The 27,639-nt window shown below is 55.9% G+C and overlaps 1 protein-coding gene across 1 annotated transcript in view; it reads left to right on the top strand.

The window, feature by feature from the left end:
• DAB2IP (DAB2 interacting protein) overlaps positions 1-27,639 on the top strand; it is a 120,413-nt gene that overhangs the window by 72,001 nt on the left and 20,773 nt on the right. Inside the window, 3 exon segments of the mRNA XM_038549475.1 lie at positions 23,489-23,642; positions 25,299-25,397; positions 26,259-26,813. Of these exon segments, the coding sequence (XP_038405403.1) occupies positions 23,489-23,642; positions 25,299-25,397; positions 26,259-26,813 (808 nt within the window).

The following is a 27,639-nucleotide window of genomic DNA, read 5'->3' as shown; positions in this document are numbered from 1 at the left end:
TGTGTTGCTGGGCTCCGTGCCGCCAGGCTCACCAATTATAACTCAGTATGAGTGGCCATTCCTTAGCATTCTTGGCTTGGGAAGAGAGGAACACCCTGTGCGTGTTCACCGAAGCTGGCTACAGGAGCGGGGTCTGGAGTATGTGGTCACCACCTCCTGGACCAGGGTCTGGAGTATGTGGTCACCACCTCCTGGACCCAGGTATGGGGCATTTTGTGTCCAGCCCTCATCTGCAGTAGAGGTGCTTCTGACACTGGGGTTTCTACAGACAAGGAACCTAAGGTCCAGAGACATTAGGTGCTTTTTGGAGAGGCAGGCCTTGGAATGAGATAGAACTGGGATCTTACTAGCTGTGTGACTTGGAGCAGAGAGCTTGACTGCTGGGCACTCCCATCTCTTCATCTGTAAATGAGGCACGAGTACTTGACACACCTCTGGGGGCTGTTGTATTGGAAACGTGACATGCTGTGTGGACAGTTAACCCACACGTCCACACTCGTTCCCTTGTGCTGTGTGCAAGGCACAGACACGGTAGGGGACCCAGATCTCAGAAAGTAGATGGGTTGGGATGCCCTCCTCTGTGAAACTGTTCCTGATTCCTTGCATCTGAAATGGAGATGTTTCTTAGTCATTATAGTTCCCCTGTTGGGCTAGGGTCTGCACTGGATACTCTCTCACGTTCTCCTGGGCCTGCAGCTAGGTCTGCTTTTGTCTGGCACTGATGTTCGTATGTGTCCTCCATGCGCTGGTCTGCCACTTTCCTGAGGGCAGAGATTGTGGGTCTTGTTCACTTACCTGTACGCAGACGTCACACCCTTTGTAGCTGTGCAATGTTGGACTGGTGGGCCTATTTCCTTGTCTGTAAAATGGGACGGTGATGTCTCCCTGTGACACGTCTCCAGGAAAGAGGCTAGTAATGTCAGCCGCTGGCAGCTCTGTGCTTAGACACCTACAGCAGACTCTTGGAAGAAATCACATCATTTGGAAGAAATCACATCAGATGCTTCTGTTCCACCCTGTTGAAGCTAGTAATATCTAGGATTGGGGCTCTGGGGAATCCTGGAGGGGGGCCCAGAGTGCCATCTTGTTGCAGAGTTGCTGTTTCCTTACGTGGAGAAGTGTGGAAAGGGTGTGGTCTGGTGTGGCCTGTGGGTCTCCCCTTGTCTTCATCTTCTGTGCTGCAGGGGCAAGCTCGGGCTGCTCTGGCCTCACAGAGCCGTACCTCCAGCTGCCCAGTGGTGGGGATGAGATGAATGAGGACCTGGCCAGTCACCGCTGACCTCCAGGAAGGCACTCAGGTCACAGGGCCTGGCATTGGGACTCTTCTTTTGGCAGTGTTGGAACCTGGATTCCTCCAATCCGCTCCCACGATGTTGTTGCTGGTCCCAGGGGTGTGGGGGTAGGTAAGGGGACAGTTCAAGGAGGTTCGAATTCCTTGACCTTTTAGGGACTTTGTAAAATCGGAGGACATGTCTGTGAAGCGGGGCATTGGGCCCGGTGTAAACATGCTGTGGTGATGGCTATGAGGGCAGGGCCCCACTCTTGTGGGATGGGACTTGGGACTTGGGACTGGGTAGCAGGAGACCTAGTCAGACACACAGAAGCTAGACTGGTGGGAGCACAGTGAATGAAACTTGGGACTTTGTGGGCCAGGCTTAGAGATGAGGGAGCCTGACCACCAGCTGACCCTAGCAGCCACAGCCTCCTAAACTAGCCATCCCTCCCCCTGGTCCCTTGGTAGCATTCAGTCCCTGGAACACCATACCACATGTTGCCCAGCACCATGACAATCAAGAAAGAAATGCTGACCGTGTCTCATTGCAAGTTTGAGAGTAAATTTACTCTTTTTTCCGAGGAGGCATCACATGGGTAGGAATTTACCCCTCCTCCCCTCCATGCTTTGATGGAAACATTGCATTTTTTTTGAGCGAACATGCATCAACATCACTGTGGGGAAAAGGTTCCAGGATTCTCTGCCAGCTGAAGTCATTACCACAAGGCACTGGTTGGGGGTCTGGCAGATGATGGTGATACGAACAGGCTGGTGATGGGGGAGGAGATGGCCAAGGGGGTGGAGCCTGGCTGGCCTGATGGGAGGTCAGAGGGAATGTGAGCTGGGGGGATACCTGAGCAGGTGGAGAGGAGAGAGGCTGTTGTATACATTAACACCCCTCTCTGCCCCCCCCCCCCCCCCCCCCCCCCAATCACAAGACCGGCAAGAAGGGAGCACTGAGACAGGGACAGAGAACAGAGGCTCTGGAATGGTGAGCACTGGCAGCTTACACCAGAAAGGCTGGCTGGGGCCAGATTGAGGGGCCTGGAATCCCAGCTCCCACCGCTAACAAACTGTGTGACCTTGGGCAGCTTTTCCAATGTCTCTGAGCTTCCGCTTCATTTTAGTAAAATGTAGCTGTGGATACCCACAGCTTATGACTCGCTGGAGGACTAATTGAGATAATATATGTAAAATGCCTAGCACTGGGCCTGGCACGTAGCAGGTGCCAGAACACATTTGTTGTCTGTTGGTGATGATAAAACCACATACGCATAGATGTGCTCATGTAAATTAACAGCTGGAGTGCATTGAACCCACTATCCAGAGTTGGCCCTCAGTCTAATACCAAGTTTGTTTCTCACCTTCAGCAAAATACGGCAGTTGTCTCTTGAGAAGCTCTTGTCCGTGAACAGCCAGTCCCTGGGGCCGACTTTCCTGCAGGGCATCTGTCTCCAGTCCTGTGACTACCTCTGTCCTCCAGTGGAGGCGGTTTTGGGCAGGTCAGAAAGGGCCTTTGTCCTCTGCACAGCCTCTAGGAAGAAGAGAGTTGTGGGCACAAGAAACGCCCTCCCTCCTGGGTTGTGAGCATATCTGTCCCGAAAGGAATGTTCCTTGACAATCTTGGGGCTGGCTCTTGCACACCAGGAAATGAAAAGTTCCTTGAAGGAAGATGGTTCCAGAGTTCTCCAGAGAGCTTAGCCCAGTTGGTGTGACATCTTTGTATCTGAAAGATGATGCCACATCTGGGCTCTGAGCTTTTGGGAAAAGACTGGCCTGCAGGTTGTACATGTTCGTCGCACATTTGAGTCCCAGGACCTGAGGAACCGGAGATGAATAGATCCCAAGGAGGGCCTGATGAGGCAGGCCGGGAATTCAGGAAGAGGGAGGGGGAGATTTTGTACTTCCTGTGCCTGGGGACACCGGGAAAGGCTTCCCTGCGGTGGGGGCAGTCGAGCTGGGTCTAGAAAGTTGAATGAGAATGGGGAATAGGGGCAGAAGGGGAGGAGATCCTTGGGAGCAAAGATGTGGCCCGGAGGGAGGGCAGGGCAGGCCTACCGCAGAGTGGAAAAGGAGAGCCTGTGGCTGGCTGCTGTGTGCAGGTGGGTAGGTGCAGTGGGTAGGTGGGGCCTGATGCTCCGGGAGGCCTGGGGCCCCGGAGGGGCTGGAACCAGGCAGGAGTGACTGTGTCCTGGCAGCCTCTGGGATTCCCCCAGCTATCTCTGGCCGGGGCTCTGTGTGCTCCTCAGAGATTACACGGTCCTCCGAGCTAAGGCTGGAAGGATATGGAGGAGGTCACTTATTCAGGATTAAGCAGGTGGTATGTATGGGAGCCTGACTTGGGATGTGCATGTTCTGACCCCAAATACAGGCCTGTTTCTTATTTTTATTTTATTCTTTTTAACTGAACTATTGTTGGTATACAGTATAATACTGGTTTCAGGTGTACAACAGAGTGATTGGACAGTTACATGCATTAAGAAGCTTGTTTCTTTTTAGCTTCTGACCACCTTCTTGTGGCAGCTATCATACTGAGAAGCCCCTGTCATAGGGGCCTACTTTGTTGTAACAAAATACCAGAACTGGGTGGACCGTCTAGTGGGGTGGCTTCCTGCCTGAGGGACATCTGGGAATGCCCCCAGGAGAAAGGGGTGTTAGAATTGGAGAGGGAGACTGAGAGGACGGGATGGGTGGCAGGTGCAAATGGTCGCCCGGGGTGAGGTATATCTACTTTCAGATGAAGCTGGGTCAACCTGTACAAATCAAGTGACCAGCTTCTCTGGACTTGATTTCTTCATCTGTAAAGTGGTCACAGTATCTGGCCTTGCCTGTTTGTTGCTAGACTAAGCTCAAGTAGGAGATCTGCATGGGGCCTGCACCCTGGTCCAGGTGCTTGGGAAATGTTCCCTGCCCCTCCTTCCTGTAGCCTTGGCTCCTCTGGGAGCCAAAGGGGCTTCTGCCCTAAGGCCTCTCTCTCTGCCTACAGCCTCACCTCTCCCCTGTTTTGAAAATTTCGCTAAGAAGTTGGATAGACTCAGATGGAGTCTTGGGCTAGGTGCCCTCTGGGCTGTGTGGGTGTGGGCAGATGCAGATGTAGGGGGGTAGGGGGTGTGCCCGCAGGCCTTGTTGGCCCGGGGTCAGGATCACTGGTGCCTAAATGGATCTGAGCCCAAGTGAGGACACAGCAGGGGATGGAGTGAGTTAGAGTTCCCAGTTTGAGGGTTGCTGTGGGGCACAGTCAGACCTCTTCACCAGCCTTTAGGGCCCCAGCCAGAGGGCTGCCCGCCTGCCTGCACATAGTAGGTGCCAGACAGTCTGGCACTTAATAGGAGCTCAGCTGTTTCCTGAGGGACTGCAGCAGGCTGAAACAAGGGTGAACTGAACTGGGGCTGGTGATGCCTCGATATAGAGGCCATGGCGTTGGTAGGGCCCCAGGCAAGGGCTCTATTCTCCTACCAGTGTCTCCATCCATATTTACGTGGTGGGATTGGATGTCATTATCTCATTGTATCAGAAAGCTGTGCAGCAGCCAACTCAGTGGAGGCTTCTGGGTGCTGGGCCTCAGCTGGATTAACCCTGTAAGAGAAGGAGGTGTGTGGTAGAGACTCAATATGTAGCCATCTCAAATGGAATGGAGAAGGGGGGACTCCAGACAAAAATGTGGGGTTGAAGGTGTGCCCTTCCCAGAGGGGTTTGCATTTCTCGGAGTGCCGGTGGGTCAGGCCAGGTCTGTCGGCCCCTGTAGTCTGCACACCCCTGGGCAGCTGACCTTGCTCACCCCAGTGTCTCCTCCCTCCAGGCAGTAAATCCTGCCCCTGTCCTGCTGGCCCCACTCAGGATGTGGGTTCTTTCCTACTGGGGAGGAACCGGGTGGGAGAGGGAACTTGAACCCAGAACTGCTGCCCGGGAGCCCTGCTTCCCCTCGGCTCAGGTCCCTTCTGCACCGGTCACTTGGGTGAGCAAATCCCCGGCTCTGCGGCTTTGCCTGCACCTCCGCCTTTGTTCACACTTTAAAAATGTTTGAATGGAAGTGCGAGGTGGCGGGGGCGTGGGGCAGCTCCGGGAGGCCGCTCCGAATCGGGCCAGGCGTGGCCTCCCGGCGGCACCGAAGAGCCTTGCGGCCGCCGGCAGCTGCCTCGCTCCGCCCCGCTGCAGGCCGGGAAGGCCGGGAAGGCCGGGAAGGCCGGGAAGGCCGGGAAGGCCGGGAAGGGCGGGAAGGGCGGGAAGGGCGGGAAGGCCGGGATGAGCGCCCCGGTGGGCGGCTCCTGGGTCGGCGGCTTCCGGCCTGGGGAGCGGGGCGGGGCGGAGAGGACTGCCCCCCGCCCGGTCCCCAGCTCCGGCCTGCCACAGACCCCCAGGAAGGTGCTAGAACCCAGTCATTCAGCACGTGTGCCGCCGCGGGCTTTGCGCCAGGCATTGGTCCGAGGTGGCCCGGCCTTGGTCTCACAGACCTGACTTTCTTAGGGTGGGACAAGGTGGTGGGACGGTGGCGAACAGGATGACTTCATACCAGGGCTACAAGGAGAAGGAAGCCAGGCGGTAACTTGGAGTTTGGGGTGGAAGTTACTCCTTTAGCTGGAGCGGCCAGGGACAGCCTCTCCCAGGTCATTTGATAGACTTGATAGGAGACTGGAATGAGACTAAACCAGCCTTGCCTGGAGCCAGGGCCACGCAGGGAATGGCAAGTGCAAAGGCCCAGAGGCGGGACCTGGACGGGATATGACCCAGGGCGGAGTCAGTGCTTCATAGGAGGAGCCTGCAACGGACCTCTCCTGTTGTGGTTCTAACAGCTTCCTGGACCCAGAGCTTGGCCCCAGGTGTGTACCCTGCCCAGGTGCTTTGGGAGGAACACTTGCCTGTGGCAGGAAGCAACTGTTGGTGTTCAGGAGTTTTTCTAGACTTCTCATACCTGGAGGTTGTGCTATGTGGTTACCTGTGTGGAAGACTGTAATTTTCCACTTATTCCCCGGAGGACCTGGAAACCTCTAGATGTTGTCACCGCTGGATTTTTTCAAGTCGTTTTTGAAATTTCAACTTGGAAGACAGATTCAGCATGTGCTTTGCGGAAAGGGGAAGCCCGTCTGGACATACATCTTAGATGCTGGCCCGAGCCGAGAGGTCCCCTGATCTGACTGGGAGAGGTACCTAGCTGGACACCGTTCTCGGGAATGGGCCTCTGTGGCCTCGGACTCCTTGGTGACAACCTTGGCAAGATTCTGGGCTGGGCAAGAGCACCCACTCTATGGAGACCTGGCCATCTTGGAAAACCGGATCTGGCTCCCAGGCACCTAGTGCCCAGACCAGGGTCATTTGAGAGGCCTGCGCTTCCACTGCCAAGGTCTGTGGGGGGGCTCCGTGGGAGGAAGGGGCACAGGAAACTTCCTCCCTGGTGGGTGGGCGTGGATCTGGCTGGAGGGGGTGGGGCTATTTCTCCCAGGAGGCCCAAGCCTGGGACAACCCTGTCCCCCGCCCGCCCCCTCCATCCAGGGCCTCCTTGGTGTGCTGAGGTGGTCTGCAACAGTGACTCTTCCTCTTTTGGGCCCACGGGGACTGGACGGGAGACGCCCTCAGAGGCTTGGGAGGAGTGAAGGTGGTGCTAGGGTTGCTGAGCTGACTCCTCTTTTCTGGTAATCAGGTGCTCTTTAGAGGGAGCCTGAAGTCTCCATGGCAGGGTGGAGAGAGACCCAAGAAGGCCAAAGCAGGCAAGGCTGTGGGAGGCCTGGAAGGTGATCTAGGCCCAGGGAACTGGCAGGGGTGGCAGGGTGGGCTGTGAGAAGTGGGCCTTGACCCCATGCTGCCAATGAGGAGCCATTGAGGACCCCAGTCTGCTGTTCCCTTAGCCTGGGGCTCCCAGGGCAAGTGAGCAAAAGGGCAAGCCTCTTGGAGGCACATTTAATAATCTTAGCCTATCTCTCTGGTGGTTAGTATTGCAGGAGAGAAGCATTATTCCTAAAACTTTTATTGATCCAGACATTGATAAAAAGTAAAGGGTTTCTAATGGAGTAAGGTTTTTTTTTTTTTTTTTCTTTTTTCCTACTAGTGCAAAGAACACCAGAGCCCTAAAACGCAAATACGTTTTCCTTCCTCTCCCTAGATTTGGGGCTAGGGGTGGGGTTTGGCCTCGTTCAGATCTCATCTTTTCAACAAGCCTTCCCTGGCCAGTAGGCCTGTAGGCATCCCACTGTTTTCCAGCAGTTCACCGAAGCTACCACTTGTGCATCTGGTCTGGTCTCAGAAGGGTGGGGACTGGGTTACAGAATCTGGAGACTCTGAGGGCTGTGAGGGGCACATGCCCTAGGAGATAATGAAGACTTGACTCTTGACTTCTTGGGCTTTCTGGGTTTGGTTCTTTTGCTGCCTTGTTCTTCATTTCGTAAATACTTCCTGATCTCGAACACCATGCTGGAGCCTCCCTTAGGATGCAGCCACAGAAGACACAGCCATGGCCTTGCGGAACTTACCTTCCGTCAGGAGAGAGATGATCATAAATAAGCGGGAAAACAAAGTGATTTCAGACTAGGTGAAGTTGCCCTCCTGAAATGTAAGTCAGGGATGTTTGTCTGCTCTGTTTGGCACCCAGATTCCTAGTGCCTGAAATAGTGCGTGGCTCATAGTTTACACTAAATAAATATTTGCTGGCTGAGTGAGCAAAACACTATGAAAGAAACAAGCGTCTCAGGGGAGAGTAATGGGCAGGACCTGTGACAGCCAAGGCCATCCATCCATTAGGAATAACTGAACTGAGCTCCAGACGCTGGCCTGTCCTGGACAGAGGTGGGATGAGAACTCCCACTGAGTTAGCCGAGTACAAAGTCCCTGAGGCGGGAGAGCAGAGGCTGCAGGTGGGGGGTTGGGTTTGGTGGTTGAGGTCAGAAGGTAGATACCTGCCTACTTCTTAAGGAGGAGTGTGAATTTATTAGGAGTACCGTAGGGAGTACTGGAAGAGTTTCTAGCCCCAGCGTTAAGTAAGACAATTTGCGTTTCTAAATCTGTCCCTCTGGCTCCCTGGTAGGGGTGGGGTGAGGCTGCGGGCTGAGGTGGGCAAGGGAGACTTGAGAGGTGGTAGCCGTAGGATTTGCTGATGGGTTGGGTTCTGAAGGCCAGGGAAAGAAGAGTTCCTGGCTCCCGAGTCTCCACTTTAGACATTTCGGGCTTGAGGTTCTTTCCATGAGGCGTCCGAGAGAAGATGTCAGCCCAGCATGTGGCTGTGTGAGTCTGGAGCTCAGAGGAGGGGAGGAGCACACTAGAGTAAATGGAAACAAAGGAGCAGGTGAAATCACCAAAGCAAGGTGTTCTTCTGAACGGGAGTGCCCCCCCCCCCCCAAGTCAGAGCCTGAGCAGCTCCAACCACTGCCCCTCCACCCCCTAGGAAAAGGAGTGGGAGAGCCTTGGGTGGTGGCAGGTGCGGAGTAGGAACACCAGAGGGTCTGGTGGCCTGAGTTTCAGGAAGGGTGTGGGCTGTCCTCTGTCTGTAAGGAGAGGATGGAAACTGGTTGGCTTTGGTCCCATGAAGGCCCTCGGGGACCATGGGAAGAACCACTGGGATCAAGACAGGTGTGTTGGATGGAAGAGGAGGAGGCAGTGGTGTCAGGGAAGGGCAGGAAGAACCAGCCAATCTGGGAAGCAGGGGAAGACCAGGTGGGGGCTCAGACTGTCTCTCTTTGTTGGGTTCACCCGTGTCTTGCCTGCTGGTTTCGACCCTGCATACCTGTCTGAATCCTCTATGCAGGATCCTGATGGCTGATGCAGCAGGCTGAAGGGGCTCTCTGCAGAGCTCACCAACTGCCCCATAGTGGCTCACTTTATCTAGTTCGTGGGACCACCCGACCCTGTTTTTCCCCATCTACCTACTTCATCTCTTTCTGAGTCCAAAGCCCCTAGAGAAGAGCATTGTGGAGCTAGGTTTACTTGGAGGTTCTTTCGACCTTTCCCAGAGCACAGCTAGACTTCATTTACACTGATAGCTTTGCTCTGGAATGTTCCTTTGTGTGTTTGGCATCCAGAGAATTTTAAGGTCTTTTTCAGGGTATTTTGGTGGCCAGAACCTTGAACTTCCCCCAAAGCTTGGTTGGCTGTTTGGGGAATTTAATGTGTTCGCCTTGAGGGGTGGACAGTGTAGAGTTGGGGACAACCAAAGTTCTAATGGTTCTCAGGTGGGTCGTCGGTATCTGTTGAACGAATGACACTCAGATATTTGTGTCTTTGGGCTCCTGAGTGGTTTGGTTAAATGCTTCCTCTGCAGCTGGTTAACCAGTGTTTTCACATCTGTTCTCTGCAGGGGGGTAGAATATTTCCTCATTTTATACCTGAAGAACCTGAGGCTCAGGAAAGTGAAATGTCTTACTCAGAGGTTACAGTTGCCTAATAACCACCAGAATCACGCACCAGCCTGCAGACCCCTCAGTGAGGCCACCTTTACTGACTAACCCTGTGGGTGAGGAGGTGATGGTGGGGTGGGTGTAGGTCTTTTTGGCCTGGATGCTTCCGGGTGAGGGCAAGCATCTGGGAAGAGCTGTTGAGTGGTGGTGTGTGGTAGTCACTGAGGGTTCCAGTTGGACCCCTCTCCCTCCTTTTTATAGGAGGAATCTGAGGACCTGAGAAAGAAGTGACTTGCCCAGGGTCACTACCTAGGAAGCTGGTTTCCCACTTTGTGTCTCCCAACATATCCTGGGGGCAGCCTCCTTCAATTTAGCTAACGTGGCTGCCTGCTCACTCTGAGCTGGGCTTTGTTCTGTAACTCAATTCCTCCTAGCAACCCCCATGTGAGGTTAAGTACTATTATTACCCATTTTACAGAGAGATGACTTGTCCACGAACATCCAGGTTGCAAGCGACACGGCTCAGATTTGAACTCCCCTGTCTGTCTTAACCAGCAACCTACCCAGCTTCAAACTTATTTAATTGCCAGGATCGCTAGAATCAGAAACAGAATGGGCCGACCTCAAAGGACCTGGCCCTCCCAGAGTTAGGCCCGAGGACCGTGCCTGGCCTTGGCTGTTCTCGTGGAGGATGGCCAGCCAGCCGCTCCAGATGCCAGGAAATGGCTTACCTCTCTTGGAGGGCTTGTTAGACCAGGTACCAAGGCCCAGGGAGTCAGGTCTCTCCTTTCCTCACCCCTGCTCACTCCTGTTCTAGCAATTAGGGAGGCCCTGCCCATCCTTGGAGCCTAGGGGCCTCTGGAGAGCCTGCAGCCCTGCAGCCCTGCCGCCTCCATTTTCGTGGATGGTGGAAGGGCCTCAGCTGGCTCGCGTGAGCCCTGGGTTTGGAAGGACGGCTCTCCTTACCTGTCCCCTCCTCTGGCCATACAGCCTTTCCAAAAAGGGATGAGGGTCTGGGTGTCAAGTATGCCACTCCTACGGAGCTGCCGACCCGCTTCTTCTCCCTCCTTTACTACTCCTCTCTCTTTTCCCTCTATCGCATCCTTACCTAGCTTTTGTCTGTCTCTTGCTGTGCTGTGTCCAGGCGTGATTTCCAGTGTTTCCATCTGTAAGAAGGGAAAAAGTAGAAGGGACCTACCTCATAGGGTATTGAGGCCCAGACTGGAAGCCCAGTGGTTGGGCACCTGCAACAAGTGAGTCCCCATCTACCCCCTATCTTGCCCCATGAAGGAAAGATGCTAGTGGGTGTGGAACAGGTGGGGCCTGAGGCTCAGGGTTGGGGGAGAAAGTGGGCCTGGGGCAGGGGGAGGGGGAGCAGGTGGGAGCCAGAAACGTGGCTTGGACTGAGCTCCCCAGCTTTGCTGTGGCCTCCTCTTCGATGAGTTGGGGTTTAGGGATGTGTGTCTGTGGAGGGTTGTGAGGAATCACGGGGCAGTGCTGTGAAGCGCTAAGCGCTGTGTCTGGCACATAGTGCCTAACAATGGGTGCTGTGCCTGCTCTTCGTTCTGCAGACGTAGTCCCATTTGGGGGTTTTTGGGGGGTTCTTCAGGTGAGTTTTGGATTTTTAGTGTCATACATTTTGTTTAGATCTTCCTGAGAAGCCTAAGCCCTCCATTCTGACCTTGACTTTGGGAAGTTTTTTGAGTTTTGCTATCTTGTTTCCTGTACTGAAAAAGGGAATCTGTGCCTTTAAGTCCCCTGCAGCTCCAAGTGGGGCACCGGCCCTTTAAAAGCACATTACAGAGAGTTGGAACTTAGCCTTTGTTTAACCAGCAGTGATTAGTCCCAGCGGACAGGGCCGGGGTAGTATGTCTAGGACCAGAGCGTAGTTGGACTGGCCAGGCCCGGTGGGGAGACGGTGGGCAGGCCGGTGGCTGGCCCGGCCCCTCCATCTCTCCGGCCTGGTGATCCTGGTGGCTGCCCTGGGCGACGGTGAGTTTCCTGACTGTTCTGATCTGCCTGAGCAGGGGTTGGAATGTGGGCAACCGCCAGTCCCTGGACCCCCGACCAGCCTCCTGGACCCAAAGAGACTCCCGTGAGATGCGTGGGAGCAGACTGGTGGAGAGGGGTCGTCACAGGTATCGGTCTCGGGAGGGACTCCGTCGTTTGCCAGGGATGGTGTCTCTGCAGACGTCTGCTGCCCTCCCACAATGTGGAAACAGTTAGGTTACCCCACCAAAAAGCAAAAAACAGAAGTGCTGCTGCTGGCTTTCGTGTTTAGAGCGATAAAATCCAGTCCCGTGCTCCTTTCCACAGCCAAGCGATGATGGCCTTATCCTTTGACAACCGGAAAATGTTAGGAATGGCTGAAAAGTTTTCTGGGCTGAGGATCTTGGCCTTTGCTCTGAGTGGCCCAACCCTGGGCTGGGCTGGGCTGGGTGGGGCCGAGCTGGGATTTGGGGGCCGTGTCATTTCCACCCTGGCTCCCCAGCCACTCAGCAGGGCTCCTTTCTGCTCCCTCCTCCTGTCTGTTCCCTGATCCGTGGGCCTGCAGGCTGGGGCTGCTCTGGGCCTGGAGTGCATGCGTTCTACTCCAGCTCACGTATCTGAAACCATTGTTAGGAGCCAGGTCGCTGCGATGTGGCAGTCTTTGCTGCCACAAAGTACCTTTGTCTCCAGTAAAGACAGGGATCCGGCTTGTTAACAAACTGTCTGGTGGAGGGGCTGTGGGAACAAATGAGCCAGTGCTATGAAGTGCCAAGCACCGTGTCTGGCTTGTTACAGGTCTGTGTGTGCCTCAGTCTCAGCTACCCTCACTACCGTTTCCAGGGGGACTAGTGGTGGATCTGACTCCTACCAACGAGGTGTCCTTTTCACCATTTTCCATTCAGGGGAAACGATCTACCCCGGGTCCTACAGGAGGTGACAAGGGCAGGGCTCAATGTACAGTTCTGGCCACCCAGAATTTCTGTAAGTTCCTTGAAACTTGGTACGTGTGATCACATGAGTTCTGTAGTTTTAGTGAAAGCCTAAGGCTTTGACAAGCAGTGAAGACAGTTTGGAGCTGGAGCCCAAATATCCGGCCTCCAGCCTTGCGCCCTGGTACCTGGGAACTGTGACGTTGGGCGAGCTGCTGGGCCTCTCCATGCCTCCACTTCCCAGTGTATAAGGAGGTGGGGTGTAAGGGTTAAGCCCTGAGGGAGTTGTCAGTTTTGCAGGGACACAGGTCGTGGAGATGGGGGTCTTTGAGCCAGGATTACTGGATAAAGTAGACTTACCTGCTGGGAGCATTCCAAGCATTGGTGGGCAGCCCAGTTTTGCTGGGTTGGGGACACACCTTGGATGCTATATTTAGAAGTGTACAAGTGTATGGCATTATTGGTTGGGATCCCATGGGCCAGGTGGCAAATGACAGATTGGGCTAGCTTATCCTAGAGTCAGCTGGGAGTGGGGTCGGGGGGAGGCTGGTGAGCTCTCGAAGTCTGGCATGCTGTCTGGCCTCAGGAAACCCCTTGAGGTCTCGAGCTTCAGTTTCCTGAACTCTAGTCAGGTAGCTGGGTTTGCATGAGCGTCAGAAGCCATTTAGTGGATCCATTGCCTGCCTCATATACTTCCCAGGCGTGGGGTGTCATGAGGCGGCACAGTAGAGCCACAGATGGCTCTGATGCACGGTCGCTAGAAGCAGGAGCAGCTCAGCAACTACACCCCACTTTTCTTTGACATCTTGAGTTCCTGCCTTTGTTGGTGGCCTGGGAACCCATGGGTCACTGACAGCCACCGTCTCCTGCTATTTTGCTGCTGTTGAATGGCTGGCTGTCTCCTGGTAGGTGTAGTCTGGGAAGCAGAGCTCTTCAGTTCCACTGAAATGGCCAGATACCAGGCTTTGGGAGGAATAGGGGGCCAGGGCCCCAAAGTCCCCCAGGCTCAGTGTTGGGATATTGGAGGTACTTAGTAGCTATATACTGGGGCACAGGATTAACTCAGACCAGGAATGGGGGGCATAATGAGGTTCATAAGCAGAAGGAACCTCCAGCAGACTCTGGCAGGAGGTAGGGGCAGCCCATTTGCTAGGTGAAGAAGCTGAGTTCTAGGAGACGCCAGCTTGAGATCTTTGCTCCTTTGGCCCAGTACCTGTTCTCATCTTTGACTCTTGTGTCCCTAAGACCACAGAGCCCCTCCGTCCCAAATTGTGGCTGGAATTAGACAGCAGGGATGGAGATGAACACTAGGGCTGTAAGCTAGGGTGCCTGTGTTTGCTTCCAGATGTGTCCGTCTCCCCTCAAACGGGGGCTTGGGGTGCCCACTTAAAATGGCAGTACGCTCCGTCCTGCTATTGGGAGTGGTTGGTGGAGTGGCGACAGTCCTCTGGGGGCAGATGGCAGGGAGGCTTTCCAAGAGCCCACATAGAGGGAGGGCGGGGCAGGCCCTGCATACCGGGCTGAGTAAGAGGCATCTTGGAAATATCTGTGTGCCCGGGAAGAAGCCAGGAGCGTCCAGAGAAGTGCTGCTGGCATGGGGAGGGGCAGAGTGTCCCAGCAGAGCCAGAACCAAGGCAGATCATAGGGCTCACTGCATGTCAGAGGTGGTGTCATCCGCATTTTACAGATGAAAAAATGGAGACATATGGGTTAATTAACATGACCGAAGTCCCGTGCGTATTTATTTTGAAGGAAGGAGACCTCGCTACGTTGACCAGTCATCAGCTGGCATGGTGCCAGGAGCTGGGGCTGTGTTGACAGGTGGTTGGTACTTCATTGAGGCAGGAAGGTTGGTGCCCAGAGGTGGGGAAGGACAGTCCACACACCGCTTTGTCACCCTCAACAGAAGGCCACATGGCATGGACATCGGTAGTATTAGGAGGGGAGAAAATGCTGCCTCTGCCCTCACCTTCATGTTTCTTGGAGGGGCCAGCTGAGCCTGGGAGGGCTTCTTGGAGGTGGAAAGCTGGGCGGGATTAGATAAGCCAGAGCGGGAAGTGGCTTCCTTGGGGGGATGGAAGTCCTTGGTTTTCAGCTCATTTGTTTTTTTATTTCATCATCTTTCCCTCGCTTGGGTCATGAGTCCCTCAGGGCCTGAGGCAGCTGTTAGAGGTATTTATGGTTGCTGCTGGGGCAGGGGGTGGCGGTGGGGGGGAGTTGCTGGGGAACCAGTTAGAAACCAGTCTCATCCTCGGTGGTGTGATCTGTGGGACCAAGGGGATGGACGGGTAGATTCTTATCTGTGAGGAGGAGAGGGGTGCAGACGGTGCTTGCAGGGGGGGGAATACCTCAGTCAGGGCCTTGAACCATTCTCAAGAGTTGTCCAAGTGGAGAAGGTGGGAAGGACACTCGGGCAGAGGGCCAGCTAGCGTGCAGTGGGGTGGCGTCTGGGGTCCTGGGGGACTGTAGTGAACATGAGGCTGGGGTCAGAGCTCGGAGGGCTTTCCTAGGGGAGGCAGGGGGTGCTCGGGGTTTTGAGGGGTCACCCTCCTTAATCTGAGCACCCTGGCCAGGGTCTTGGTAGTTTCTCCTGGGGACCAGGGAAGAGGCCGGAGAGCTGTCCCCACTCAGAGGCAGGAGGGGCACTTGGCCGCCCTCAACTCACTTTCAATTTGCCCAGATCTCATCCTATTCAATGAGTGTTCCTCAGATTCTCTTCTTTTAAAATTCAGGGCACTTCGCTGTTCTGCTGAGGTTTATGAATGTTTAAAAACTGCTTTGCGGTCCCCAAAGTAATTTGACAACTCTGACAGCTATTGATTAAAAACCTGAAATTATTCAGGCTGCAGGATGACTTGGGGGATTAGGCGGAAAGTTTTTTGTTTCTTCTCACTCTGCGTGTCCCCTGCCCCCTCCACCCCACAAAAAAGAAATAAGTGAGGTAAATGTGTTCCTGAAAACTCCGTTAGACTACAGAATCACACTGGAAAGGGTGAGGATAAGGTATGGTCAGGATGCTGGACCAGAACCAGCAGCCCTCACATCCCTGGTCTCAGCCCAATTGTGGCCCAAATCGCCAACAGGCAGCAACAGGGTTTCACTCTGCAGGCACTGTAGGTGGTGGTGGGAGGCATTAGTGGTATTTAGTATCTGGTCCATTATGTTCCTGGGTTGTTGACATGTTGGGGTTTCCACGGCGCTCTTGGAAGTAGCCCAGCAAGCGAGGAGACCCCTCCTAGAGAGGAGGGAACTTGTTCAGGGCTGCTCTGCACCAAGTCTGTGGGTCCACAGAAAGGGAGGCCCAGGGTCACAGGCAGGCTAAGGGTTGCCCAGTACAGGAGCCGAGGACCCCCGACCAGGTTTCTTGTCTCCCTCCTGGTGAGGGCCTGAGGACTGGCCAGACGATGGTGATGAGGGTCTAAGGGTCTCAGCTCTCATTTTTGGACTGTGACCTGGCCAAGCCACTCCATTCTCTCAGCCTGTTTCCTCTGGTGTCTTCAGGTTCCCTTCATCAGACTCTTTGGATTAACTGGGGGATGTAGGGGAAAGGTGGCCTTGTGCGCCGAGGCTCTTCAAACCTATTTGAGTTCCTGCTCCCCCTTTCTGCTAGGGTGATGCTGCCTTTTGTGCGGGGCTGTTGGGAGAAGGCCGTGCTATGATTGGATCCACTTTGGTAGAAATACCTGTCACACAGCTGGGCACACAGGAGGTGCTTACTAAGTGGCTGTTAAGTCCAGGAGGCCACAGCAGTGTTGATCATTAAATCAGCATCTGTGGGGCACTTCTAGGAGCCAGGCCTTGGGCCGCACTGTAGCCATAGCCTATGAGGAGCCGTCCTGTTCTCCTATCTTGGTGTCCAGAGTGTGGACCCTCCCTTGCCAGGTCAGCTCCGCAGTGTGGAGGGTAAGCACATGCTCCCAGGGGCAGGGTGAAGACTGGAGACCAGGCATCACCAGCCCAGGGCTCACTCTGTGTGTGAAGATGGGGTCACACTGGTTCCAGTGATTGCTAGGACCCGCTCCCTTGCCTTGGACTGAGAGAACCCTGGGCCAAGAGGGACCGTGCCTTCAGGCCCTGTCATCCCAGGAAGTCTTCCCAGGCAGGGCAGCCAGTCTCCCTGCCTTTTAAGGACAGGCTCTGTCTCCCCTGGGCCATGGGAGCCTCTAGGCAGCTGCATTCTTCTCCACTCCCCTGGGACAGCAGCTGGGCCAGGAGTGAGCCTTGGCCTTCTCAGCAGCGGGTTCCCAGGCCGACAGGACAAGGCTGGGCCTGGGGAGAAATGGCTCTGCTGGATGTGCCGGGCGGGGCGCTGCCCTGTTTGTGTCTTGCCACTCAATTCCCAGAACGTTGGCACCCTCGGCCTGTGTTTCAGTGCTGGGCTCTGTCCACTGTGGGCAGAGGTTTCCAGCACAGCTCACTGGACCACCTGGCTGTAACGGGCAGAAGAGAGCTTGACGTGTTCTGACCTGACTCCAGAGTCCACAAGTCCTGCCAGCCCTCAGGTGGTCACCTCCTCCATTGAGATCAACCTTGTCCAGGGTTCCTACCCCTTCCAGGCCTGGTTGTGGCCATGGGCATTGGCAGTGGACCACACAAACAGGAGTGGGAATTGGGTCAGGAGATGCTATGCTCAGGAGTCACAGGCTGAGGGGCTCAAGTGGCCCCCTCATGGGGTTTACTATGCCCGCATGCAGCCTGTTACCCAGCCATCCTCCAGGAGGGCAGGCATCCCCTCTGCAGTGTACCTAAAGGGGCTCCCAGTTCCTGCTTACACACTCCCGCAGATAGGGTGCTCACTGCTTTAAAACCAAACCAGTCTGGCCTATTTGGAGACAGCTGTGCCTGAGTGGCGGTCGGTCTCTCCTGGTCCTGGCTCTACCCTCTGGGGTGTGCAGGACAACTCCCTCTGCCCCTTTGAGACTTGGAAGCAGATTCTGAACCTCATTTTCCAGGCTATGCAACCTCTCAACTCACCCCACCTGTAGCTGGGAACATCTTCCCCGTGTCAGATAGGACTGCTTAATTATCACGAGTTTTGTTTTGGGGTCTCCTCCCTCCTTGAAATAATGGGGAATTTGCTAAACTTCTGTGTTAGTGACCTTTGAAGAGAAAAAAGGCTGGAGTTGATAAACAGCTCGTGGGTTGGCTAGAAGGCTATCAGATAAGCCTGTGGCCCAGGAGCTGAGACAATGTCCTCTTGTTCCTGCTCCCTGGCCCTCACAATGAGCTGCTGTTGGCGCTTGGCTGTATCTCCGATGGCAGCTCCACCCGTGCCTGTGCCATGCCCACATTTCCTGGGCAAGGGCTGTCCCACCCTCGCCAGCCCCCCTGGGTCTTCCACCTGGACCCAGAATGAGTGGGTCATGGTGAGCAGGTCAGCTGGCCATGGCCTTTGGCTGCTCAGCCACCTGTGGGGTGATGGAAAGGTGGTGGAGGCACTGATAGAGCTGGCCTTAGACTCTGCTAAATGGGGTTGAGGCCTCACTCCACTGCTCACCACCCCCATGATCTTGGGTAAGCCACCCGGCCTCTCTGGTGCAGTGCCTTAGTCCTGGTGGGTTGTCCTGAGGTTCCAGTGAAGAGACAGGTGGGAGAGCAATATGGGGCTCGGCCATATGGCCTGGGTGTGAGTTCGTATCTGCCCCCGGGAGACCAGGGCAGCATGGTGGAGGGGGCAGCATTTGGGCTGGGCCTCAACTGAAAAAGAAAGGTTTTGTTAGGCAGAGAAGCACAGGGAGGGGCAGTAGGGCTTCAGGAAGCAGCATGGGCAAAGGGCCCCAGAGGGAGGACCAGGGACCAAGTGGGGAGGAGAGTCTAGGTCAGTTGTCAGGGTGTGGTGTGAGGTGGTAGAAAAGAGGGCATTTCAGTGAGGGTTTGGACACCAGGCTGAGGCACAATGATTTGATTCTCTTTAGGCCGTGAGGGAACAGCAGAGGGGTGGGAGTGATGCCATGTTGGGTAGAGAGGCCCATCCAGTAGGGTGGTGTTGCTGTGGTCCAGATGGAGAAGGCTGGTGAAGAGGCCCTGCACTGCCCCCCAGGCCGTGGCCAAGACAGCTCTCCAGAGCAGGGGAGTCCAGTGCAGGTCTCCCTACCCTATGGCCTTGGCACTCCCGTCTCTGACCTGGGAACCATGGTACCATCCCCTTCCCAGGAAGTATGAGGATTCCATGCCATGGAGGTAAAAGGCCTGAGCGAACGGCCTCAGTTGGGGAGGAGACGCAGGGCTTCTAGTGTCTGTGGTCTCTTGAGGGTCTAGAGAATCTGCTGTGTCTAGGACTCAGGGACGTCTCAGAGGAATGCAGCAGTGGTGGGAGGTGCAGCCTTGGAGGGTACAAGGAGCCTCCTGGCCTTGGGAGACGTGGACAAAGCCCATAACTGGACAAGGCCAAAGCAGGGACATTTCTTAGAGATTTCTGGGTGAGCACTGGAATGCTGCTCTTGGCACCTGACCTTGAGCAGGCAGCTGCCATGATGACCAATGCTTGGGTCACCTTTGTCCCTTTTCCCAATCACTTGGGTTGAGGGCTCCAGGAGGATTGCCCTCATCCCAGCTGAGCTCCTCCTTTCCAGAGCTTAGCTGACCTTGGCTGTTGGGATACTGGGGCTTTGGTCTAGGTGCTTGGGGGCCCTGAATTTTGGTTCTGAGCCAGACCCAGCCCTGTCCACTAGGAGCCCCCAGCCAGGGAGGAAGATGGTCTGTGATAGACCTTCCCAGCATAGCCTCATGACTATCAGGTTGCTGGGACTGCTGGCAAGGTTGCTGTCTCCTGGGAATCTGGGAAGGCTTCGTGGAGGAGGGTGTGCTGATGCTGAGTGCTGGAGGTTGGAGAGGATGAGGGGACGGCATATGCCGGGAGGCCTGCCTGAGGGAGTTGTGACCCCTGGGGAAGAGCAGCCCAGGGTGAGGTGGAGCAGGCAGATGGACCCCAGCCAGCAGGGCTGATACTGGATCCCGTGTATTCCTGACCAAAAACCCCTCTTCTGGGCTCCAAGGCCTGAGAAATGCCTCTCTGAAGATCCTCTTGATAGCACTTTTTCAGTAAATGCTCGTTAACTGTTGATTTTTGCTTGAAACAAGATCCTCCTTTTTCAGATAAGGGAGTTCCCCCGCTCCCTGGGGTTGAGGTCTGGAGGAGGGCTAGGAGGAATGTGAGCCCCAGTGCCTGCCCACTTGGAGCAGGTTTGTTTTCTCCCGGTGAAGTGGAAGTGAGCTCCGTATCTGCCTCTTGGCCTTGTGAGGATTCAGCAAAGGGATACCTGTGACATTTCCTGTGGGCCTGGTGCGGGGGTGCCCCCTCTGCCCCGGTGAGGAGGGCCAGATGCATGGAGCCCACAGGCCCGATGGAGATCTGTACTAGCCAGCGTCTCTGAGCCCAGTGTAGTCCTCTGGTGTCCCTGCCAGGGTGCTTGTGAGATGAGCTCGGACCTGGGCCGCAGCAGTGTAGAGGCCCTTTGGTGTGGTGGCTGTGGTCTCCAGGGACCAAGGAGGTCATCGAGGTAAGCCGTCATCAGATGGCTGGGCACTGGAGGGGGCCATGCAGTGGCAGTGTTGGGTTGCCATGGAATGGCAGGAAGGAACGGACCTGATGCAGGCACTGGGGGACACAGAGACCCTGTGTACAGTGGCATCAAGCCCCAGCCACCCACACCACACAAGGCAGCCATGGGCAGGGCTCCCAGATCAATCCCGTTACAGCAGGGCCTTGGGCAGATCCTGTAACTGCTGCTCCCTGAGCCCCTTCACTTTCTGTAAAATGGGTAAATGAATAGTCCTGGTAAAAGAGATGTGAAAGTGAGCAGGTGGGTGCCCTGCACTAAATGGAGGCAGGTGCCTATGGGCAGGACACCTGGGAGTGGGAGCAAGGCAGCATCTGGCACCTGGTCACCTTTTACTGCACTTCCTAGGTAGGGAGACTGAGCTTACTCACTGTCCCCTTGGAGCCTGGGCAGTCTGTGGTGACCTCCACCCTCCTTCCCTGTCTTGTTGGGCTTTTTGCCCAGCCTGTAGATGAGCAAGATGCTGGCCTCAGATGCTGTCCTGGGGCATAGGCAGGGCTGGGTGAAGGGCTGATGCGGCGGGTTGGTGTGGAGCATTAGGGGGTCCTGCAGGCCTGGGACAGGGCTGGCTTCCTGGAGGAGGTGGTTCTCAGGCCATTTGCTGATCCTGCTGGGTTCAGGAAGTGACCAAGTGACCATTTTTCCTTCCCCAGCCTCAGTCATCTTAGGAGCCACCACCAGGGGCACACTCACCTCTGCGGAAGGTTTTGCCCTGGCAGTGTCACAGCAGAGTAGCTCCCCCTGAGCCTCATGTGTCCCTTGCTCTCCTGCCAGGAGCCTTTTGGGAAGGAGAGGAACAAGTAGTCCCCAAGTTGAGCAGGAAGGACATATGTCTGTGTGTGAATCTGGGAGCCCAGGCTGCCTGGCTTGGCCATCTATTGTGCAGAAACAGCCTGGCAGACCTTGGAGTAGCTAATGGCTGGCCCAGGTGCCGCCTGCCCCCCACTCCTTCTCCCAGTGAGTTTAGGTGCATGAGGGTACAGCCTCTGCTCCAGGTCCCCCAGCCTGGAGAAGCCCAGGGGAGTTTGAGAGGGCCACAGCTGCCCAGCTGCAGCCAGGTTGCCTTAACTGTGAGTTTCCCCATAGCTGTCTCTTCAGCTGGGAACCTTCCCAGGGATTCCTGGGCCAGCTGGGGCATGTCTATGGAGCAGGATGGTGAGGAAGGAAGGGGGGAGGGTTTTGCAGCTGCAGGCTCTAGGCTCTATCTAGGCTCTAGGCTGTGGCTGCCTTGGGGTCTGCTGGACCTGCTGGGCTCCCAGGCTGTAAAACCAGAGCCCCCCCTGGCTCTCCCTGGGTAGTACCAGTCTACTGAACCATGACTCCCTCTCCTCTCCCCAGCTACCTCATTCAGACGCCTCAGGCAGGAGGCTGGGGCTCCTCCCTTTGTACTTCCTGGGTCCCCACTCTGCCCTCCCAGCATCCTTACCTGACAGGGGTTTCCAGGCTGGCCTAGAAAGCAGTCTGATCCTGGCCTACCAGCTGGGTTTTCAGTCTTGGACAGCAAGTATAAGGGGCTGTGGGTTCTAGCCCTTGCTAGGCGGAGTGACTCTTCCCAGCAGCTGGGGCAGGGGATCTCTTGAACTGACATATGAAGCCCCATTCTGGGAGGGAGGCCTGGAGTTTGCCCCATGGTGTGGGCGGCCCAGGGTGGCATATTGGAGCTGAGGGGCCTACAGGCCCAGCCACAGCCTAGGTCAGTGCTGTGATGGGGGCGGAGAATGGGCCGTTGGAGCAGGGCCTGGAGAGCTTGTCAAGGGAAGGTGCCTATTAGCACCCAGAACTGAGTGATGTGGCAGGCCATGGTGTGTACTTGTGACAGCTGCCTCCTGGAGAGAGGGTGCTGGAGGAGCAGAGGCAGTGTCACTGTATGTGCCAGTGGACTTGACCTCAGCCTGCCTCACAGCCTCCCTCTGGTCTGTGCATTCCCCTGGAGCTCTCAAGGAGGCCTGCCTGAACGCATCAGTTAAGCCCGAGTGATCTGAGCCTTACCTATGCTAGCTTCCTGCTGGGCATTGAGGGAACAGTTGTGGGGAGGCTGACTGGATCTCTTCATCAGGCTATGGGGTTCCCAAGGGTTGGGATCCCAGTTTCAGCTGACTCCCATGGAGTGCCTGGCATGGCACTAACTCTAACTCCATGTTAGAGAAGACGCTTGCATGGACATGTAGAGTCTGGGGTGTGGAGGGTGGCCTATCACAGCTTGCAAGGCTGGCTGGGCAGGCCTATTGGCTCATCTCTGGATTCCTAAGCCCCCATATAGTGAGCCTCAGTTCCCCCTTACCTCCAGTGGTCATGGAAATGTGAGCTAAAGGGTTGTGCCCTGCCAGAACCTCCTGCCTGAGCTGGGGTCTTTGCTGAGACAGGAAGAGAATGATGGCTTGAGCCTTGGGCCATTGGAGGCCGGGAACTGAAAGGCAAGGGTATTGGGGGAAGGAGGTCTAGGTGGGCTAAGCCCAGGGTGGGTCCTGTGCCAGTGCCAGGGGTTTGGGCCATGGACATGAGTAGGGGCAGGGCCTGCCCAGCTTCTGTGCCAGAGGAGTCCTCCATGCCTCAGGTCCCAGCTGTGGGAGGGGCATCAGTGGGGCACTACTGGGTGCCACTGGCTCTGGAAAGGACATTCACCTCTCTGAGAAGGACTCTGCCCAGCACTGGTGCAGGTGCCATATGAGGTGTTTTCCGTATGATATGCTGAGGAAACTAGGGCTCAGAGAGGGGGAAGTGACTTGCGCAGGGCCACACAGTAAGTGAGCAGTGGACCCGGGTTGAAAGCCAGGTGTGGGCTCCATTTGAGCACCAGGTGGCCAACTACCTTTGTTCTTTGTGCCTGCATCGGGCCAACTGACCGTGACTAGGCCCCCAGCCTCCAGCATCTTGGACCCTGTCTGAGTTTAGGCATCTTGGGTACCATGCAAGGACTGCTACATCCTTTCCCAGTTGAGCCTCAGGTCCTCATCTGTAAGGGGGAGCAGCAGAAGTCCCTTTGGCTGTCCTGCCCTGAGCTGGGCTGGTGCATGGAGTGGGATGCTGTATGAGAAAGGGCTCTGTGGACAGTGACATTCTTAACAAGTGGGTGACTACTTGGTCTGGGAGGGAGACGAGGGCCAAGGAGAAGAGGTGGGAAAGGTTGCTTGGTTCCTATGGGTTTCCAAGGCCAGGACCCTTCCCCGAACTCGGTACTGATGTTCAGCTCCTAAGCAGAGGCCTGATTCTCAGCCATTTGCTCCCTTAGAGGCTGAGCCGCTTGCTCAGAGTCCCTCAGTGAAGAAGAGGGCCTGGTGGGTCTCTAACTCCAGCACTGGAATGCCCCTTTCTTGGGAGGAGTGATTGTCTCCACCTGGGAGGTCTGGGCAGGCCTCCTGGAGAAGGGGAAGGGGAAGGGAGCGGCAGTCTGGGTCTGACACAAGAACCCCCCATCCCCAGGTCCCATCTGATGCCCAGGCTGAAGGAGTCTCGCTCCCACGAGTCCCTGCTCAGCCCCAGCAGCGCGGTAGAAGCGCTGGACCTCAGCATGGAGGAGGAGGTGGTCATCAAGCCTGTGCACAGCAGCATCCTGGGCCAGGACTACTGCTTCGAGGTGGGTCCCACAGCAGGGGTGGGGTGGGGTACTGGTGTCATGTCCTGGCAAGGCCAGGTTGCATCCAGACACTGTTCTGGAGTGCTCTGTGGCCAGGTTCAGCAGGGGCCAGGTTCTTTGGGGGAAAGGCTGGAATCTACTCCTAGCTTTTGGCTCCTAAGAGACCAGGTGGAGCTGGGAGATGGGGGGCTTTGTTCCTGCTCTGTGGGTTCCTTGCAGACAGGCCAGCACAGTCATCCCTGCCTGGGGGCACAAGGTCCCCATGGGTGAAGACTGAAAGCCTGGATAGAATTGCTTAAGCCCCAGAGCCTGCTCGCTCCTCCTTAGAAACCCCTTATATTCAGTGTGGGGTAGTGGAGAGCACTCCCTTTTTGGGGCCTGACTTCCCTTCTGCATAATGAGAGCCAGAAACTTTCTTGCGCTGTCTGTGACCTGTGGTTTGAGAGCAGAGGGACCGCTATGCAACCTGTGCAGGGCGGTTACCTGCCCAGACTCTCACGATAGATGGGGAAGCCGAGGCCCAGAGTGGACAAGAAGTTGTTAGCAGCCACACAGCAAGCCTGAGGCCAAACCAGGACCATGGCAGCTAATGTTGCAGGTGTTCCTGGGAGTTCTTAATTGCTTCTCCAATTATTCGTATTTTCTTCCCACCTCTGTTTCTGGGAAGCTTCCTGCTCTCAGCACTCTTGCATGATTAGGGGAGCTCTCTAATAGAGGAATGAGCCTGGTAATGAAAATCAGCTACTTGGGGATAACCTCCAGGCACCCCTGGCCCTGGGGAAGGAATGGAGTGGGGCCTGGCACCTGCCCCACACCCCATGCCCACTGGTGCCGTTTCTGGTTTAAGACTCCTGGTCCAGCCAGGCTCTGACTTAGCCTGGGACCGGCTGAAGATGGTGCTTGTCTGCTTGTCCACAGAAGGGGGTGCTGTGGCTTGCGCAAGCCTTTGAACGGTTGGATAAGGAGTCCACTTTCCCCCTATAGAGCCCTTGGTGTGATGCTGGGGATGGCAGGAGCAGAGCAGGAGTTGTGTGGGTCAGGCTCCCTCCTTGGAGGAGACCTAAGGATGAGCAACAGTCAGATGGGGGAGGGTAAGGCTTCCAGGCAGGAGGACCCCAGGGCCCAGCACATGTAGGTAACCCAATTCTCATTTCTCCAGTGTGGTACCCCCCTCCCCCCGAAAAATGTTAAGTTTCTGTGCCCATCACTGTTGTCACTGTTATTTGGCAAAAAATAACTATCAGAAGATGTCAGCTGGGGACTGAAGCAGTCCTTGGTGCTTACCCATGGTTGTCTCCTCTGCCTGTGGTTTTACTGTGGAGGGAGGTTTGGGGTAGGCATTGCCCTCTGACCTGGGCAGGGAGCCCCACACCTTCTCTCCTCCCATCTCTGGGAGTGAGATTGGAAGAAGAAAGATACCTTCCTGTGGACGGGGGCGCAGAGGCAGGGGGTGGGGAGCTTGGAACGGCCACCGACTGGTGCGGGTCTGCGCTGTCCTGCTGGTGGTGATTTGCTCTGGGACCTCGGGTCGCAGGGCAGCACCTGCAGATGTAGTTAGTCATTGTGAGCCTTGTTCTGCCCCTTCCTGTGGCTGCGTCACAGACCTGGTGGCTGAGGTCCCCACCTCTCTGACACTGTCCTGCCTGTCCCTTGCAGGTGACAACGTCGTCAGGAAGCAAGTGCTTCTCCTGCCGATCGGCAGCTGAGCGGGATAAGTGGATGGAGAACCTTCGGCGAGCAGTACACCCCAACAAGGTAAGCCTGCGACCCCCGTCACCGAGATAGGGAGGACCAAGGCTGGACCCACAGCAGATTCAGACTTTGACAAGAGGGACAGAGGTGGGGACCTGTGGTGTGGGCTACGATGGGGGGTGGGGGCTGCCCCCAAGTGGGCCGTGGCACTGGGCCGTGTAGGAGGAGCTCCAGTGGGCCAAGGTGACTCGGGTTGTAGGTCTCCATCCTTGAAGCCGCACACTGACGAGGCTGGGCCAGAGGTGTGGGGCCATTAGGGACTTGGGTGCTGGTGTGCCCTGCTGCCTGGAGTTCATGTCCCCCCCCGTCCCTGGGCTGATTCCTTATGCATCCAGTTCCAGCTTGGACCCTTGCCTCCTTCAGAGGGGCACCACTGACCTAGGCTGCTGGGCCCACAGGCTTCTGCCATCAGGGTCACAGATCCCCTACTGTAATTGGCTACTTCCATGGCTGCCTCCATGACTGCCTTCAGGGCCCGGGATGAGTCCTGGTCACTGTGACCTCACTAAAGAAGGGGTCTTAACTGTGGTCACCTTCTAAGTGATTTTACAGACCAGCAAACTACAGAGAGCTGCTAAATGGCACAGTCACCTGCTACGTGCCAGGCATTGTGCCAGCCTCTTTCTTGATCTATTGCTCTGTTTCATTCCTGTTCCATAGAGAAGGGACCCGAGGCTTAGGTTAAGTCACATGCTTAGGGTCAGTAAGCTAGTACAAAGCAGAGCAGAGACCCAGCCCCTTGTCTGCCAGACTCCAGAGCTGTTTCTGCCTCATCCCACTGCCGTGTTGGGGTTGGGCCTGTCCTGGGCCTGAGAGTTCTCCCCAGCCCCCACGGTGACCACGGCCCCCCTTGTGCATGTGCAGGACAACAGCCGGCGTGTGGAACACATCCTAAAGCTGTGGGTGATTGAGGCCAAGGACCTGCCGGCCAAGAAGAAGTACCTGTGTGAACTGTGCCTGGACGACGTGCTCTATGCCCGCACCACAGGCAAGCTCAAGACCGACAATGTCTTCTGGGGCGAGCACTTTGAGTTCCACAACCTGCCACCCCTGCGCACCGTCACCGTGCACCTGTACCGGGAGACTGACAAGAAGAAGAAGAAGGAGCGCAACAGCTACCTGGGCCTGGTGAGCCTGCCAGCCGCCTCCGTAGCCGGGCGGCAGTTTGTGGAGAAGTGGTACCCTGTGGTGACACCCAACCCCAAGGGCACCAAGGGTCCCGGACCCATGATCCGCATCAAGGCACGCTACCAGACCATCACCATTCTGCCCATGGAGATGTACAAGGAATTCGCTGAGCACATCACCAACCACTACCTGGGGCTGTGTGCCGCCCTCGAGCCCATCCTCAGTGCCAAGACCAAGGAGGAGATGGCATCGGCCCTAGTGCACATTCTGCAAAGCACGGGCAAGGTGAAGGTGTGTATGTGGGCACAGGTGTTGTGTGGCCCATGCGAAGCCCCCCCTGCTGGTCCCCAGGTCTGAGTCACAGATTTCAGCTCTCACAGAGACGCCCATCACAGCCAGGTGGGCTCCCCAAACTCAAGAGTTGGTGTCACACAGTGGGGGGCTCTTCGTGTCCCTCCTTTATGGTTGGAGCTGATCATCTACACACACATAGAGCCGATGGATGGGGTTGTGGCTTCTAGTCAAAGAGTGGGTTTGAGGAGCCTCCCTGCTGCACCTGGGGACCAGGATTCACGTGACATCCCTGACAGGTGACCGCCTATCCTAGCCCCCAACCTCACCCCTCCCACGTCAGACACACAGACTCACGGTACATACAGTACCCGTGCCAGTCAGCAGTCAGCCAGCTGTGGCAACAGCTGTCCCACAGCCCACAGGATGGGAATTGTTCCAGAGCCATCCAGCAGGCCCTCCTGTAGGCTTGGAGGGCCCCACCTCTGTTTCATCTTCCAGGCCACACTTCAGCCCCTCTCACCTGGTTCTGGGGACAAGTAGGCTCCTTCAGGAAGGTTCCCTGCTATGTACCTGCCCAACATGGTGGAGCATGATTCTGTTGGATTCCCTCTCTTACCCTGCCCCCTCCATTGGTGAGGAGCTACCTGAAATGGTTGCAGTGGAGCAGGACTGGACATTGCAGAAGGCCTTGGGTGCTGCTGGCCTGTCATAGGAGGATAAAATACGAATCTCTTATCTGCCTTTAAGAAAAAAAAAGCCGGGGGCAGGGGAGGGGGTGGAGGGAATGCCTGGGTAGCTCAGCGGTTAAGCATTTACCTTCAGG

This window comes from Canis lupus, chromosome 9 (assembly GCF_011100685.1).
Source record: "Canis lupus familiaris isolate Mischka breed German Shepherd chromosome 9, alternate assembly UU_Cfam_GSD_1.0, whole genome shotgun sequence".
Lineage (NCBI taxonomy): Eukaryota > Metazoa > Chordata > Mammalia > Carnivora > Canidae > Canis > Canis lupus.
The sequence above is the reverse complement of the archived record's forward strand: the minus strand, read 5'-3'. Positions and strand labels throughout refer to the sequence as shown.